Source organism: Molothrus aeneus, chromosome 15 (assembly GCF_037042795.1).
Source record: "Molothrus aeneus isolate 106 chromosome 15, BPBGC_Maene_1.0, whole genome shotgun sequence".
Taxonomy (NCBI): Eukaryota; Metazoa; Chordata; class Aves; order Passeriformes; family Icteridae; genus Molothrus; species Molothrus aeneus.
The window spans coordinates 16,844,901-16,861,748 of NC_089660.1; the positions used below are offsets into that span (position 1 = coordinate 16,844,901).

A 16,848-nucleotide genomic window follows, 5' to 3' on the forward strand; every position below is an offset into this window, starting at 1 on the left:
TGCTCCCCTGGGCTGCCCAGAGGTGGTTCCTGATGCCAGGACACTTCTCCCCTGCATTCCTAGAGCCTGGACCTGTCCTTCAGAAACATGTGTGAGCAGAGCCTGAGGTGCCAGTCACGGGTGTCCCACAAACCAGCGGCATCCAGTGATCCATGTACGTGCCCAGCTCCCCGGCACTCCCAGTGACGCTGCCCATCGACTCCTTCACTGCCCCGTGACTCTTGTGAAATGCAAACCTTTGGTCCCCAGCAATCTCTAAAGTTTGCTGTCCCTGCTCCACGGGCAGCCTCAGATCCACAGGGTCACCCTCTTGGTTTCTCCCTTGGCTCCAGCTCTCTGTCCCTCCAAGGAGGGCTGCCAGTTACTGATTCATCAACTCTCCCCTTGTCTCCGGAGAATTTCGTTCCCTCCCCCTGCCCAGCTCATGCTGGATCAGCAGGGCACAGCCTGACAAACCCCACAGCTCCTTTCCCTGCCCCAAAGGTGGGCTGTGACCTTCCCCGGCTTCTCAATTCACATCTCCTGATAAATTGGCTTCATGTGAATTGACACTCGGAAGAAAAACCCTGCACATACACACGGAGGAGCCGACATCTCTGGAGGAGCAGAAAGTCAGGGAGGAGAGCTGGGCTTTCCATCCTGAGGCATGACTCGCCAGCCCCCTTTTCCTGCCCAGCGGGACGCAGCCCTGCCACGGCCTGAACCCGCTTGTTGCCGGGGAAAAGCGGGGAAGATTTGGGAGAAAAGCACGGCAATTTTGGGGGGAAAACGAGGCGATTTAGGGGGTGAGAGAGAGCCGGGCTGCTCCGAGCAGGCAGGCGCAGCCTCTAGATGGTGCAGTCATGCAGCCGAGCTGAGCATGTGTGCAGCGAAGGGCGCTGCGCAACAGGTTGGCGTAGCTCAGCGGGGAGACGCGCTCCCATCCTCGCTGCGGCGGAGCGGGAAGGACTTTCCAGCATCCTGGCGAGAAATCCGCGCCGCAGCCGGCCCGGAAAGCGGGTGAGGGGCAGCGCCACGGGCTGCGAGACCCTCGGAGGGTGCCGAGGGTTTTGGCAGGGTCGGGCTGCAGCTCCAGCCCCCGGCACGGAGTGCAGCCGCTCCTTGTAGGAGCGCGGAGGCGGCGGCGGCAGCAAGGGAAGGGGCAGCCCTGGATGGAACACGCTGTCCCCAGGCCCTCGGGGACCTGGCTCGGCCAGCCGAGGTGCCGGGGTGAGGAGCCAGCTGAGGGAGAGAGAACAGCTTGTGAAAGCATCGCCAGGGCGCTGGGAGCTCGCGGGTGCTTTGGGAGCCGCAGGTGCTCCGTGCCTGCTGCGCCCCGACAGCCCGCGGTAAATACAGCCGTGATTCACCGAGGTGTGACGGCTCCAGCCCCGGCCCCGCAGCCAGCAGGGCGGCTCTGCAGCCTGCCCGCAGCCCTGCTAGGCTGGGGGGGCCGGCGAGGGAGGGCACGGTCCCCGCTGAGCGCGGTCGCACGGAGGGACCCTCCCGGCTGCGCTGGCCCGGGTCCCTGGCCCTGTGCACGGGGTTGTGGGGCTGTGAAGCGCCGGCTGGAAGAATAAATGAGCAAATTAATTATTAAGAGCACCGAGAGGGGAGTGAGGAGGGAGACCCGAACCGCACGTGTGCGGGCGCGGAGCGGAGGGGTCCCCGGGGTGAGGGGGCTCCGGGGGACCGCGGGGACCCCCGTTCTCCACGGGCACGGCGCTGGGCGCGGTGCCGGCAGCCCGGAGCTCTGCCCGGCAGCCGCTGCCCGCTCGTCCCGGCAGCCCGGCGGGGCTCGGGATCTGATAAGGAGCCGGAGCTCCACCTCCCCGTGGTGGCGGCGGCGAGAGGCGGAGGCAGCGGCGGGCGGGGGGGGGAAGGGGCCGTGCCTGCGCTGCGCTTCCCCTGCACATCCTCACACACACCGAGGGACGGAGGCGGGCACGGACCGAGCTGCCCACCGGGGCTGCCTCCAGCCTGAGCCGCCGCTCCGCCGGAGGAGCCGCAGCCCCGGCCCGGGGAGGGGGGCGGTTCCCACGGGACATTTCTATATTTTTTGCCCCCCCTCCCCATTTTTTTTCTTTTTTCTTTTTTTTTTTCTTTTTTTTTTTTTCCCAGTATTTTTTTTCCGTTTGGTTTTCATCCGTGGATAACGCTCGAGAGGAGCCGGGGGGGTGGGGTGAGCGCGGTCCCGGCGGGAAGGAGGCGATGGAGACGCCGCGGGACCAGCGCGCAGGGGCTCGGCACGGAGCGCAGCGCCGGCACCATCCAAGTAAGAGCTGCGGCGGGGCCGGGACCCCCTCCTGCAGCCAGGCAGAGCCGCGGGGGGGGTGCGGGATGCCCCGCGCCGGAGCTCGGCGCTGTGCGGGAGCGCGGGGCCGGGCGGCGGCGGGAGCGGCGCTGGCGAGCATCCCGCTCCCGAGCATCCCGCATCCCTCCGCTCCGCTCCGCGCCGGGCTGCGCGGGGCTCCGCGCACGGCGGGGCGGCTCCCGCTTGTCCCCACTCCCGCCCGGCGCTGCCACTTGTTGTGCGGAGCGGAGCGGAGCGCGGCCAGCCCCGCACAGCGCGGGAGCAGCGCAGGGCGGGCGGGGGTTGCGGGAGGGCGGCTGTGGCGGGGGGTGCGCGCCTGTTTATTTTTCAGCGTGGGGGTGGCCCTGGGTGTGTGTCCCTCGTCCAGCCCTGGGTGTGTGCGCCCGCGGGGTGCGCGGCTGCGTGGGAGCCGCAGAAGTTGCGGGTGAGCCGGGAGCCGGCTGGGAGCGGGGCCGTGCGGAAGCCGGAGCGGCGGGGAGCGAGGGGCTCCGGGGGTGTGGAGAGGTGTCCGCGTGGGGTCCGTGCGACACCGGGGTGCGGGGACGCGAGTGGGGTGCGTGTGTCTATGTGCGGAGCTGTGTGTGTGTAATGGGTGTGCGTGCGGTGAGTGTGTCAGCGAGCTCCGAGTGTGTCAGCGAGCTCCGAGTGTGTCAGCGGGCTCTGAGTGTGTCAGCCAGCTCCGAGTGTGTCAGCCAGCTCCGAGTGTGTCAGCGAGCTCCGAGTGTGTGTGTGCTCCGAGTGTGTCAGCGAGCTCTGAGTGTGTGTGTGCTCCGAGTGTGTCAGCCAGCTCTGAGTGTGTGTGGGCTCCGAGTGTGTCAGCGAGCTCTTAGTGTGTGTGTGCTCCGAGTGTGTCAGCGGGCTCCGAGTGTGTCAGCGGGCTGTGTTTGCCCACGCCGCAGATGATCCCTGTTTCCCGGTACGCGAGGCTGAGCGCGAAGCCGGTGCCGGCAGAGCGGCTCCCGTGGTTTTGTCACGGGTGTCTGCGCGCGTGTGTCCGTGTGTCCGTGTGTCCGTGTGTGTGTGCGTGTCTCTGTGCGTGTGCTCGGGGCTGGCGGAGCCGCCTGCGGGAGCGGGGGCTCCGCTCCCTCCGTGCCCGCAGCCGGAGCCTCAGCCCGGGCAGCGCCGCGGGGAGCGGGGAGCCTCGGCCGCGGGGCCGGCAGCGGACCCGGCCTCCATCCTCCCTCGCGGCCCCCGCAGCGGCAGCAGCGGCTCCTGCGAGGCCGGGGGGGGGACCCTGTGCCCCTTCCCCAAGGTCCCCCCGACCCTCCCGGCTGCATCCCCGCAGCAGAGCCGCTCCCGCTGTGCCCGGCTCCCAGCGGCCCTGCCGGGGTGTTCCAGGCCCGCGACATTTTTGTCTTGCCCCAGGGCTCCTCTCCAGCCGGGGTGGAAGGTGGGATGGTGGCGCGGGGGAACGGGAGCCCGGAGTGGCTGTGGGGAACCCACGGCTGGAGGATGAGGGTGCCACTCCAGGGAGGCTCTGACAGGTCTCTGCCTCGCTGGCTGCCAGACTTGCAAGGGATGTGGAGAAGGCAGCAAGAGGAGGGAGGGCCCTGAGCTTTGCCGGCTTTTCACCGCCGCCCAGCTCCTCAGGGATGGTTTTGGGGTGACGCTGCTGCCAGGCCAGTGGGGTTCCTCCTCGCGGGGTGCTCTGGCTCCCGGCGCTCGGGCCCAGCCTGCAGAAACGCCGAGCAGCCGCAGTGGCAGCCGGAGCTGGAGCAAATCCTGGGACGTGCTACGGAATACCCAGGATTCAGCCCATCCGTGCCTTCGGCGCAGGACTGACCATCAGCGGCCGCGTTCTCGGCTCGCACGGTCCCTGAGCTCCGCGTGGAGCTGGGATGAGCTGCTGGCTGCTCGCTGGGATGTCGCTCCAGCTCCGGGTGTCGGAGCAGGGCTGGGGGGAGCGTGGAGGGGGGATTAGCACTTGTGTGCTCAGTGCAGGGTTTGGACAGACTTGTGAGCCGTGGCTCCGAGCCACGCAAACAGCGGCTGGGAGCGAGGAGAGGCTGGACTTTGGTGCCCATTCCCGAAGCGGTGCTGCCTCCCGTGGAACGGGGCCAGCAGGCTGTGGGAATCACAGGGAGCACAGGCTTGTTCAAGCAGTTGCTTAAATTTGCGGCGCTTTATAACCTCTCTCTCATTAAGGCTTGTTTTTTTTTGGTGGGGATGGCTGAATTCTGTCGGATTTTGCATGCCACTGTCCTCCGAGAGCTTCCCAGTCATGCATTAAGCAGCGTGACTAACGCCTCTCTCATGTGGTTCAGTCTCTCTCACACACTCCCCGTAGGGAGAATTGTGTGTGCGGAGGAATAGTTGTTTTGGGAGGGGCTTTTATTTTTAAGTACTCTGTGCTTTGCCAGCAGGTTGGAAAAAGGTGCCTGGCACCAGAGAAGAAAGTGTGGGATGGTCCTTAGATCCCATGGGAAAATAGCCTGGTGCCTTGGACTGGCCCCTGGGAAGCCTGTGTCTCCTGCACAGACGTGCTTGTGGAGGCTTCCTCCTACTCCTCCTCCTCCTCCTCCTCCTCACGCCCAGCTCTGGGCTCTCACGTCTTCGCCATGTCATTCACACCCCTGGGTGCCTGGGTGCCAAGCAGGATTCCTGACCCTGCTGATTCCTTATCCTGCCCAGCCCAGGGCCCCTTGTGCCTTCCAGCAGTGCCCCTCAGGCTCTCAGGCCCTCTGCTCCTCGCAGCTGCCGGCTCTGCAGGCTGCCTTCCTTCACCTGCAGGAATGGGGCTTGGGCTCAGAGTCCAGCCCTGGTTTTGGAGCAGAAATCCTGGGTGCTGAGCACCTTTGGGTGACACCCTTCCTCCTCCAGGCTGGCACAGGGCTCCTGGCGTTTCCAGCTGCTGGGCCCTCCCTCCCAGCTCCCTGAGCCATGTGAGGCATCAGCACTGCCTTGAGACTTTCCCCTTCCATGGCGATCTTTCACCTCACACCAGGGCTTAGTCAGGATGTGGCTACGTCACCAACAGCCAGGCCCAGCCCAGTGCAAACAACCCAGCAGCGGGCACAGGGCCTCTCCCAGCCCGGGCATCCTCCAGGAGCCCTTTCCCAACAGCTGGAGCCGCCCGTCTTGCCTGTCCTCATCCACAGCCATCCCCAACAGGAGCGCAGGGCTGGCAGACCTCGGGGCAGGTTCACCCCGTGGAGGCAGCTGGGTGAGGGGGTCTGGTGTGAGCACACCCAGGGAGTGGCAGACACGAGCGTGACCCAGGTGGCAGTGCCCCCGCACGGGTGACATCACACACGTGCACAGGGGCATGCGCACACGCGGGCACACGCGCTGTGTGGGGCGCACACACGTGCAGGAGCGTGAGCTCACACCCTGGGCACGGGCCTGGGGCGGGCAGGGATGTGCTCCTTGCCCCGTGTGACACAGCTGCACACCCTGCCAGGGCACAGGTGGGATTGTGTGCCTTTAGCTAAGGACACAGGGCCGTGCTCCGGGCAGGTGCACACTCTGGAACGCTCACAGTGCACACCCAGCACGGACACACACGCGTGTGTGCGCACACTGCCCGTGCTGATGCAAAAATCTGTTGTGTTTCTGCTTGGCCCCTGATCTCCTCCATCCTCAGCCCAGTCCAGGGGTGGAAGTTGTCCTGCTCTCTCTCCTCATCCCTTCCTCCTGGTGTCACACATCCCAGCGCAGGTGGGGGCAGCTCTGCATGGCCTCAGCCAGCTGGGGATGGCTCTGCTCTGCACAAAGGAAGGGGCAGGACAAGGGAGCAGAGGCAAGCTTGGCTCCAGGGCCGCAGTCTCCTCTCCAGGCATGGAGATGTATTTTCTCTGCAGAGGCAGAGCTCATCTCGTCCATGTCCCCATGTCCATGGGGAAGCAGAGGGGTGGAGGGACCAGGAGCTGTTGGCTTGTGGGAAGTACCAAGGAGCACAGTGCAGGATGTTCCACTTGGTGATGATCCATACCATGCCAGGCTAACTAGGAACTGGGCACTTGCAGCGTGGCACCACGGAGGGGGATGGTGATGGAGCACTTGCCTGTGGAGCATTTGCTTGTCCTTGGGTGCAGAGTGTGGAGAGAGGGAGTGATGGGAGCAGCGAGAGCAGGGTGATGCTGTGGGGCCTTGGCAGATGTTTGTGGCTGTTAATTTTAGGGCATCCAATCCCTGGGTTTTTGGGTGCCAGTGAGCTGTGTTGAACCACTTTATGCTCACAGCTCAGCGGAAGCACCTGGACCCTGGAGGAGGAAAATGTGTTCCCAGAATGGAACAGGAAAGCTGGTGGCCAAGCGCAGCACCAGACAGGGGCTTGGTGGCATATGGCTTGGCACAGGAGGGGACAGCCTGTGGGGCTGGCATGGCCTGGGCAATGTGTGGGCACGGGCAAGAGATGCCAGTGGTGGGTGCAGCGGTGCAGGGGTGCAGCGGTGCAGGGGTGTCTCTGCAATGCAGGGGGGCAGCGCTCCCGGCGCTGTGCTGCAGCAGCGAGGTGGGCACCAGCACGGGTGGGCACCCAGTGCGTGCCATGTCCCAGACTGGAGTGGGAGGGAACGGGAAGGAACAGTGTGTCTGCAGTGAGGAAGGGAACAGGAGCTGCTGGCGCAGGGTGTGGGGTTGCCTAGTGACTGTGCAGCGAGGGGGATGCTGTGCTGCCGTTGCAGTGAGCCGGGGCTGGGCACTGCCGGGGGCTGCCCGGGGGTTCCTGCACTGCAGCGCAGCCTGGGCAGGGACCCCGTGTCCCTCTGACTGCCGGGACACCGGGGGTGGCAGTGCTCCACAGGCAGTGCAGGAGGGATGAGGCTCCTGCATCCCTGCAGTGCCGGGTGGGTGGTGCCTCTGTACCTGGCAGTGAGAGGCTGGCAGTGCCACTGTGCTGGCAGTGCAGCAAGGGCAGTGCTGCTCTGCTCCTGCCACAGCGGTGCCCCGCAGCCCTGTAGTGCTGGAGGGGTGGCAGCCCTGCATCTCCGCAGCGCCCCATGGCCCTGCAGTGCCCTGCAGCCCTGCAGTGCTGGACAGGCAGCATCCCTGGAGCGCCTGGTGTTCCTGCACTGCTGGATGGGCGGCAGTCCTGCATTCCTGCAGTGTCTGGTGTCCCAGAAGTGATGGCTGCTGCTGTTCCTGCCGTGCAGGCAGTGATGGATGGCAGGGAGCTGTATGCTGGCAGTGCCCCGTGTCCCTGCAGTGCTGGGTGCATGGCAGCCCTGCATCCCTGCAGTGATCATGGCCCTCCATCCCTGCATGGGTGGCAGCCCTGCATGCCTGCAGTGCCCTGTGTCCCTGGGTGGGTGTCACTCCTGTATCCTTTCAATGTCCCATGGCCCCGCAGTGCCAGATGGGTGTCAGCCCCAAATCCCCACAGTGCTGGATGGGTGTCAGCCCCACATCCCTGAAGGGTTGGATGGGTGTCAGCCCCACATCCCCACAGTGCTGGATAGGTGTCAGCCCCAAATCCCCACAGTGCTGGATGGGTGTCAGCCCCACATCCCTGCAGTGCCGGATGGGTGTCAGCCCCACATCCCCACAGTGCTGGATAGGTGAGAGCCCCAAATCCCCACAGTGCTGGATGGGAGTCAGCCCCACATCCCTGCAGTGCCGGATGGGTGTCAGCCCCACATCCCTGCAGTGCTGGATGGGTGTCAGCCCCACATCCCCGCAGAGCAGGCAGAACTCCCCGTTTGATGCTCTGGTTTCTGCAGTGCTGGCAGCTGCGTGCAGTGCCCGTGTGTCCCTGCCGTGCGTGGCAGGCAGTGCCCCTGCACTGGTGGCACACAATGCTCTTGTGTTTGGGTGGTGAGAAGCTGTCTCAGAGTCTGGCCGGCTCCCATCGGGTTGTTGGCAGCAGGCTGCCTGCAGTCCACCCTGTTAGTGTGCCTCGTTGGGTCTAATTACAGTTGGTGTGGTGACGAAGAGGGTGGACAGTGGCAGGAGTGGCTTCCTGCAAGTGGCAGGGCTGAGGTTTCAATGACAGGGTTACTCACTCCAGCAGGGCGTTGCAGGAACTTTGCAAGCTGGGACGGGTCCTTCAGGGCACTGGAGGCTGCCAGGAGCCGGCCCCAGCAGCCCCTTCCCTTGGGGAGCCGTGCCAGGACCATGTGCGGTCCCGCATGGCGCGGGGTAAGCCAGGGAAGGGGGCTGGTCGCTAACCTCCGGTGTCTGTGTCTCCTCCAGCTCCCCTGCAGCGCAGGATGAACCCGCTGGCATCCTGCCTGGGCCTGTGGCTCCTGTGCCAGCTCCCTGCCCTGGCCTCGGGGACACGTGCGGTCTACAAAGTGCAGGAGGAACAGCCCCCCAACACCCTCATAGGGAGCCTGGCCTCTGACTACGGCTTACCGGACATGGGACACCTCTACAAGCTGGAAGTGGGGGCCCCGTACCTCCGTGTGGATGGCAAGACTGGGGACATCTACACCACAGAGACCTCCATCGACCGGGAGAGCCTGCGGGAGTGCCAGCACCTCCTGCCTGGAGATCCCTGCTTCCTGGAGTTTGAGGTGTCCATCACCAACCTGAACGCCAACAGCAGCCCGCGCCTGCTCGAGGGGCAGATCGAGGTGCTTGATATCAATGACAACACCCCCAACTTCGCCTCGCCCGTCCTCACCCTCTCCATCCCTGAGAACACCAACGTCGGGACGCTCTTCCCCATCCCCCTGGCCATGGACCGGGACTCGGGCCCCAACGGTGTTGCCTCCTACGAGCTGATGGCTGGTCCGGAGGCGCAGGAGCTCTTTGGGCTGCAGGTGGCCGAGGACCAGGATGAGAAGCAGCCTCAGCTGATCGTCATGGGGAACCTGGACCGGGAGCAGTGGGACTCCTACGACCTGACCATCAAGGTGCAGGATGGGGGGAACCCCCCTCGGGCGAGCAGTGCCCTGCTCCGCATCACCATCCTGGACATGAATGACAACGCACCCAAGTTTGAGAAGGCCCTGTATGAGGCAGAGCTCTCCGAAAACAGCCCTGTGGGGCACTCCGTCCTCCAGGTGAGTGCTCAGGACTCTTCTCCTCACTGTTTCCCCTCCTGCCTGGCTGCAAGGGCAACCCAGGAGCATCAACACGGCTGTGGTTCCTGCAGGGAGGAGGGAGGGTTGGATGGAGGAGCTCAGTGTCACCCAGGGCCAGCGGGCAGGCAGGTCTCTTGGTTATCATATATGCTCAAGTGAGGTTGGAGAGGATGCACAGGAAGGCACAGCTGGAGTGGGGCTGCAGGCCACGGCTGAGGGGCAGCAGCAGAGCTGCAGGGAGCAGGGTTCCGGGTTACTGGGAGGGCTGGGACCTGAGGGCCACCAGGAGCCTGGCTTGGGGCCAGCGCGGTCTCAGTGCTGCCTGCAGACAAGACATAGAGCCTTTCATAAGTTGCATTCCCTTGGCTGCTCCATGGAAACTCAGGAGGTGGGGACAGGGAGCATCCCTGCTGCCCGTGCGCGGGGCTGGCCATGGCTCCGGAGGTGCCCTGCTGTCTGCAGGGAGAGGGGGCTCTGCCTCGTCTGGGCAGCGCTGCAAACTGGCCCAGAGAGCCCAGGGGGCTGGATCTTGGTGGATTTGGCTTGGAGGGGGCATTGAGATGATAGTAGTCGACATCTGTTTATCTGCAGCTGCCATCTTAATAAGCGGAGCGCGGCCAGCTCTCATCTGCCTGCTAATTCTGATGTGAATTTTTTAAGAATTCATTTTTCACTGTTAAGAGAATGAGAGTTGGAAGCAGATAAGGGAGCTGCATGGCCGGGAGGAGAATGGGCTGAGATGCCGCTGCTGCCATTGCTCAGCTTTTATCTTTCAGGGGGAAAATGACTTCCGCCTGTTTTGTGAGTGGAGGTAAAAGGTGGAATTTACATTTAACAACTTTCGTTCTCCATCCAAATCTGCTGAGCAAGATAACGGCGGAGCAGCAAATGGTGCAGAGAAGAGGCTGCTCAGAGAGCCGATTAGGGAGGCAAATGTTAGACAAACCTCATCTTCTTTAGAAAGCAAATAATAGGCGTAGAGGCAGGTTTATGGGGATGCAGGGCTCCTGGCGGGTGGGCAGGGATGGACGGTGCTGTGGGGGCTCAGGCAGCCCCAGCCCCTGCATGGCTGCATCCCCAGATGCCGCGATGGAGCTGCTGCAGCTCCGCACATGGTTGCCTCCCTCCTCGCCCTCACCTGAGCCAGGCAGCTGCTCCAGCCCCTCCTCGGAGGCACAGCTGGAGCTGTCCCTCCCTGCTGCTGGCTGGGTCTCAGCGGCACGGTTCCATGGTTCCGGAGGATTCCCTGCGTGCCGGAGCCGGCTGGGAGGGGAGCGCATTCAACCGGCCCAGCCGGTTTCTCTGGAAGAGCGAGGCAGAGCCTCCATGCCCGAGGGTGGCTCCCAGCTGCTCTGCCGGTCCCAGGCTCTTTGCCCCACAGTCCTTGGCCCCAGAAGAGGAAATCCTGGTTTTTCCCCCCGGCTGTCCTCAGGGAAGGCTGCGCCAGTTTGCGGAGGGGCTCGCTCTGCCGTGCCCTTGTCCTGCTTACCGTTTGTCCCTCTGTCCCCCAGGTGAAAGCCAACGATTCGGACCAGGGCGCCAATGCCGAGATTGACTACTCCTTCCACCAGGCCTCGGACATGGTGCGGCGGCTGCTGCGCCTGGACCGCGCCACGGGGCTCATCACCGTGCAGGGCCCCATCGACCGCGAGGACATCGGCACCCTCAAGTTCTCCGTCATGGCTAAGGACAAGGGCGCCAACCCCAAGAGCGCCCGCACGCAGGTGGTGGTCACCATCAAGGACATGAACGATAACGCGCCCTCCATAGAGATCCGGGGCATAGGGTTGGTCACCCACCAGGATGGCATGGCCAACATCTCGGAGGACGTGCCAGTAGAGACAGCAGTGGCTCTGGTGCAGGTGTCCGACCGAGATGAGGGTGAAAACGCTGTGGTGACCTGCGTGGTGGCCGGTGATGTCCCATTCCAGCTGCGCCAGGCCAGTGAGACAGGGAGTGACAGCAAGAAGAAATACTTCCTGCAGACCACCACACCGCTGGACTACGAGTCAGTGAAGGAGTACACGATTGAGATTGTGGCTGTGGACTCGGGGAACCCGCCCCTCTCCAGCACCAACTCCTTGAAGGTGCAGGTGATGGACGTCAATGACAACGCCCCTGTCTTCAGCCAGAGCTTCACTGAGGTGGCCTTCCCTGAGAACAATGAGCCCGACGAGCTGGTCATGGAGGTGAGTGCCACTGATGCTGACAGCGGCTCCAACGCCAAGCTGGTTTATTCCCTGGTGACAGACCCCTCCTCCAAGGGCGCCTTCACCATTGACCCTGACTCTGGGGAGATCCGAGTGAAGGCGGTGCTGGACCGAGAGCAGCGGGAACGCTACGAGTTCTTGGTGGTGGCAGAAGATAAGGGCAGCCCCAGCAAGCAGGGCACAGCGTCTGTGGCCATCAATGTCATGGACAGGAATGACAACGACCCCAAGTTCATGCTGAGCGGCTACAACTTCTCAGTGATGGAGAACATGCCGCCCCTCAGCCCTGTGGGCATGGTGACCGTCATCGATGCCGACAAAGGAGAAAATGCCCGGATCCAGCTGTCGGTGGAGCAAGACAATGGGGATTTTGTCATCCAAAATGGCACTGGTACCATCCTCTCCAGCATCTCTTTCGACCGGGAGCAGCAGAGCACCTACACCTTCCGACTCAAGGCAGTGGATGGTGGGGATCCCCCCAGGTCTGCCTATGTGGGGGTAACCATCAATGTCTTGGATGAGAATGACAATGCCCCCTTCATCACTTCCCCCTCCAATGCCACCTACAAGCACATCCTGCCTCACACCAGCCCCGGCCAGCAGGTGAGCAAGGTCAAGGCGGAGGACATCGACTCGGGCATCAACGCTGAGCTGATCTACAGCATCACAGGAGGAAACCCCTTCGAGCTCTTCCAGATCTCCCCGCAGAGCGGTGACATCACTCTGGAGAAGGAGATCCTGCGCAAGCACCACGGCCTGCACCGCCTGGTCGTGCGCGTCAACGACAAGGGCAAGCCCTCGCGGCATGGCACGGCTCTGGTGCACTTCTACGTCAACGAGACACTGGCCAACCGCACGCTGCTGGACACGCTGGTGGGGCACAGCCTGGACACCCCGCTGGACATCGACATCGCCGGCGACCCTGAGTACGAGCGCAGCAAGCAGCGGAGCAACATCCTCTTCGGGGTCATCGCCGGCATCGTGGCTGTCACCCTGGTCATCGTGCTGGTGGTCCTGGTGCGCTACTGCCGGCAGCGCGAGGCCAAGAGCGGCTACCAGGCGGGCAAGAAGGAGACCAAGGACCTGTATGCACCCAAGCAGGCCAGCAAGAGCGGGAAGAGCAAGAACAAGGTGAAGAAGAGCAAGTCTCCCAAGCCACCCAAGCCCACGGAGGATGAGGAGGAGACGGGGCTGCAGAAATCGCTCAAGTTCAACCTCATGAATGACTCTGTCAGTGACAGCCCCCGGATCCACCTGCCCCTGAACTACCCTCCAGGCAGCCCGGACCTGGGCCGCCACTACCGCTCCAACTCGCCGCTGCCCTCCATCCAGCTGCAGCCTCAGTCACCCTCCGCCTCCAAGAAGCACCAAGTGGTGCAGGACCTGCCGGCCACCAACACCTTTGTTGGCACCGGGGACAACAACTCAACGGGCTCCGAGCAGTACTCGGACTACAGCTACCGCACCAACCCCCAGAAATACACCAACAAGCAGGTAGGAGAGCTCATCCTGAGGCCGGCAGCGGCGCCCCCGCTGCACCGGGGAGCCATCTGGACAGAGGTGTGGGAGTGAGCGTGGACTGGCCCCCAGCCCTGCATGTGTGGCCCAGTGGGCTGGCGTTGGACTACCCCGGAGCCGACCCACAGAGCCTGGGCGTGGTGCAGGGAGGGGATGGGGATGGTGTGGGGGAGGCCAAAAACTGTCCGAGCCCTTGTCAGAGTGCCCGGGGCTGGGTCCTGGTGGCGCTGCCTGGGTGACGGTGACGCGAAGGGCACTGCATGTGTGTGGCTCTGCATGTGGGGCTCTGGGCAGGGAATGCCACCTGCCTGCGTCCCCTTTGGGGACCACTCTAAGAGCACCAAGGAGGGCGATGCCCACCCTCCCATCCCTCCCTCCACTTGGGCTGGCTCATGGGGAGGAGGGACTGGTCCTGCTCCTGCCACAGCTGGGTTCCAGCCCTGCCCTGCTCCAGGGAGCAGTTGGGAAGGCTCTGGCCTCACTGCCTGGCTCTGCTGGTGTGGCTGAACTGCCACCATCCCTGCACCAGGGCGCCTCAGAGGGAGCTCTGCGCCCGCTGTGGCTGCCTGGGCAGGTGGGGCTGGGCGGAGAAGCAAAGCTCTGCCTTTTTCCCGGGCTCAGGCTCCGGCTTCCCCCAGGCTCGGGGGGATCCTGCAGATCCTGGTGGCACAGGAATGACCCATCCGTGTGGCAGGGCTGGGGCTGTGCTGGGGCCGGGGGACAGGGGCACTGAGGTCTCTGCTGCGGTCAGGTCACTGCTCTTGGTGTTGCCGGGGGGGTCTCTGCGTGCGGGGCAGGGCGGAGGCAGGTCTTGGCTGCTCGCTGGTGTGCACTGGAGCTTGGAGCTGAGCCACGAGGTCGTGGGCTGAGTGTGGAGCTTGCAGGACCCTCTTTCTCGGGCTGTCTGGCCACTTAGGAGCTTGCACCACATTTCTGCTTTGGCACTTCTGTCCTTAACCAGCCAGGGAGGGAGAGGGGGAGCGAGTGCCTGTGGCTTTGTCTTCTTCCTGGGGCCCCATGGGTGAGGACCACCCACTCTCCCCCGTGCTGTACCCCCTGTGCTCCATGAGACCCCTGCCCCTTTCTTTGTACCCCAGTGAGCGGCAGGCTGGGCTCCTGCCGTGGGGCTGAGCTCAGCTGCCCTGTTGGATTTGACTTCAATAAAGTTTTCTATTTTTGACCGGTTGTGCCTTATTTTCCCTGCTGCCCCTGAGAAGGCTCTCCCAGCAATTTCCCAGGCATATTTTCCATGTCCTTGGCCACTGGAGCACTCCGGCCCTGTGGAGGCCAGGAGTGATGCTCATGTGAGCTGGCCATGTCCACAAACCCTCCACCACACCCCAGCGTGGTCAGTCCAGAGGCCTCACGGTGCTGACCCTTCATCCCCAGGTTGACATGTCCCATGTCTAGTCACTACCTGGCCCTCTGCAGATGTCCCTCCAGGACAGGGTTCCCAACACCTGCACACACACACACACACCTTGTGTGGATGTGGACGCAGTCCGAGCCATGGCCCAACCCGCCCAGCTTTCATTTCATTTCACACCAACATCCTCCCTCAAAGCTTCTCCTGGCTGATCCCCACATCCTCTTGAGCCACACCCACGTCCCACAGCCAGAGCGTGGTGGAGCAGATCCCTGTGCCTGGCTAGCCTGACCCAAATCCCTCTGGCGCGGACTGGCAGCCGCCGCTCCCGTGCGCCGCAGTGCTGCAATGAGGGCGCACGCGGTTGCAGATGGAGCCTTGGCGTGTCAGCAGCGCCCAGATCCCAGTGCTCCCCCACCCTGGGAGGTGATGGGAAGGAGAGATCCTCTCAGGAAGGCTTGCTGGAGCCAGGTGGTCCTGCTCCCCACGCAGATGGCTCTGCCCTGGATGGGATCTCCTGGCGGGATGGATGGGGGTGATGCCAATGTCATGGGGCTCGCTCGAGGTCTTGTCTCCAGCTGTTTGGAGAAAAGATGGACCCTGGTAGGCAGGAACAGTCCAACACCACCCCTCTCCCACCATCCCACTATCCCATCTCAGGGCCCCCCTCCCTGGCCACCTGTTCTTGTTTCTCCTGGTTTTTCTTCCAAACTGGGGCACCCGTCCCTGCTCCTGTCACACCAGTTCACCTCTTCCCCAGGGCCTCCAGTGGCCTCACCAGGCTGCTGGGGCTGAGGAGCTCTGGCGCTGGGAGAGATTAGATCAGCCGGGGAAACCAGTGGTTCTGGCTTCGGTGGTTTGAGCCCTGTGCCAGCCTTGGCTCTCACAGCCTCCTCGTTTGTTTTGCTAACAGCATAAGGTTTTATCTTGAACCATCCAGGAAGTGTCTGGGCCTCCTGGGCAGGCAGGGCTGGGACCCGCAGGGAGATGCGATGGCTGCAGAGGAGGAAAGGAGACACCAGCAACCACCTCAATAACTGCTCCCCGCAGGGCTGGGCCGGGCAGTCTGGGGGCTTGGCTCAGCCCTGCTATCTGCTTCCCTTTGGGAACTTTCTGAGAGAAGTTTCCCTCCCTTCCTCGTCCTCGGCAGCTCTTTGATGAACCTGGGGTGAGAACTCAGGCGCTGGCGTGGGGAGCGGCTCTTTCTTCTGCCTGGCTCCCAGGCTCCGTCCCTTTTTCACCGGGAGGGGATATTCTCCATCCTTTCCCAAGAGCTGCCCCGGGTGCTCGCAGCCCCCCAGCACCCGGGAAGGCAGCTGGAGCGGTGTGAACTGAGCGAGCTCAGCAGAGGTTCCTGCACACCTGCCCGCGGGCTCGGAGCGGTTCAGCATTAATTACTCTCTGCGGGAGGGGAGGAGAGGAATATTGTGGCTGTAATGGACAGAAATGAAATCGTCTTGTTTGAGAATTTAGCTCAGAGTCTCCATAAATTGCAGGTTTAGGTGCTGGCAGATGTCTGGGAAAGTCTCCCACTGTCCTGGGTCAGTGGGTTTTCTCAAGGTCGTTCACGTGGAATGAGCTGATAAATGGATCCAGCAAGGAGCTGCAGATGGAGCTGAGGGTTCATGGGGGACCTGCCCTGCTTTCCCCCAGTTCCAGAGAGAAGCTGTGCTGGGAGCAGTTCCTCCACACTGTGAATCAGCTCCTGCTGCTGGGATCGACGGGGCTTGGGTCAGATTTGGCTCTGCCGGGCTGAGATGGAATGAGGGAAGCGTCCAGGGGCTGCAGGTCCCTGGATCTGCTGGGAAGAGTGGCTGTGTCAAAGCACAGCAGCTTGTGAGCATCACTGGGGCGCCTGGGGGGGCTGGGGGAGCACAGGACAGGGTGGGGAGTGGGCAGTGCACCGTGCTGGAGCATTGCTGAGGGTGCTGAGGGCACCAGGGGCCAGGCAGGAAGGTGTGGTGGCTCCTGGTGCATCTGTGCTGGGGACTTGGGTTGATGAGTGAGAGCACCATGGGGCATTTGGGACTTCAAAATGAGGAGCTTCAGCCACGGGAGAAGAGCAGCCCCTGGTACAGGCTGGATGTGCAGCCAGAGCCAGCGCGGGTGTGTGCAGGCTGTGCTGCAGGGGGAGGTGACAGCGGAGTGTACCCAGCCCGTGCCCCCACACGGGGCAGGTGACAGGGGGATGCTCACTGCCAGCACCCTGGGCAGGTGGCACAGAGGGCAGCGTGGTGACACAGGCACAGGCTGTGTGTCAGGGACAGGGGATGCAGCTGCAGCCTCCCATGGGGGAAGGTGCCACGGGGCAGGGTGCAAGCCCTGTCCCCAAGGAGGTGGCAGTGGAGACTGTGCAGCCTGGGCTGGCACAGGGGGTGCACGGCCCCAGGGAGAGGGCACAGGGCTGTGCACAGGCTGTGCTGTGTGGAGGGTGGCATGGGGTGGACACAGTGGCAGCAGGTGACAGCAGGGTGGGCAGCCCAGGCCAGGAGA

The 16,848-nt window shown here is 63.5% G+C and overlaps 1 protein-coding gene across 3 annotated transcripts in view; it reads left to right on the top strand.

Annotated features, from left to right (window-relative positions):
• The first annotated feature begins 907 nt into the window (after positions 1-907).
• PCDH1 (protocadherin 1) overlaps positions 908-16,848 on the top strand; it is a 57,103-nt gene continuing 41,162 nt past the window's right edge. For 2 of the 3 annotated variants that reach the window (XM_066559867.1, XM_066559870.1), the window contains exons 1-3: positions 2,094-2,254; positions 8,426-9,240; positions 10,773-12,965. In XM_066559867.1, the coding sequence (XP_066415964.1) occupies positions 2,191-2,254; positions 8,426-9,240; positions 10,773-12,965 (3,072 nt within the window). In that variant the 5' untranslated portion in view covers positions 2,094-2,190. Of the gene's footprint in view, positions 1,000-2,093; positions 2,255-8,425; positions 9,241-10,772; positions 12,966-16,848 lie in introns of those variants that run through there. The other variant, XM_066559869.1, reaches the window with a different exon arrangement.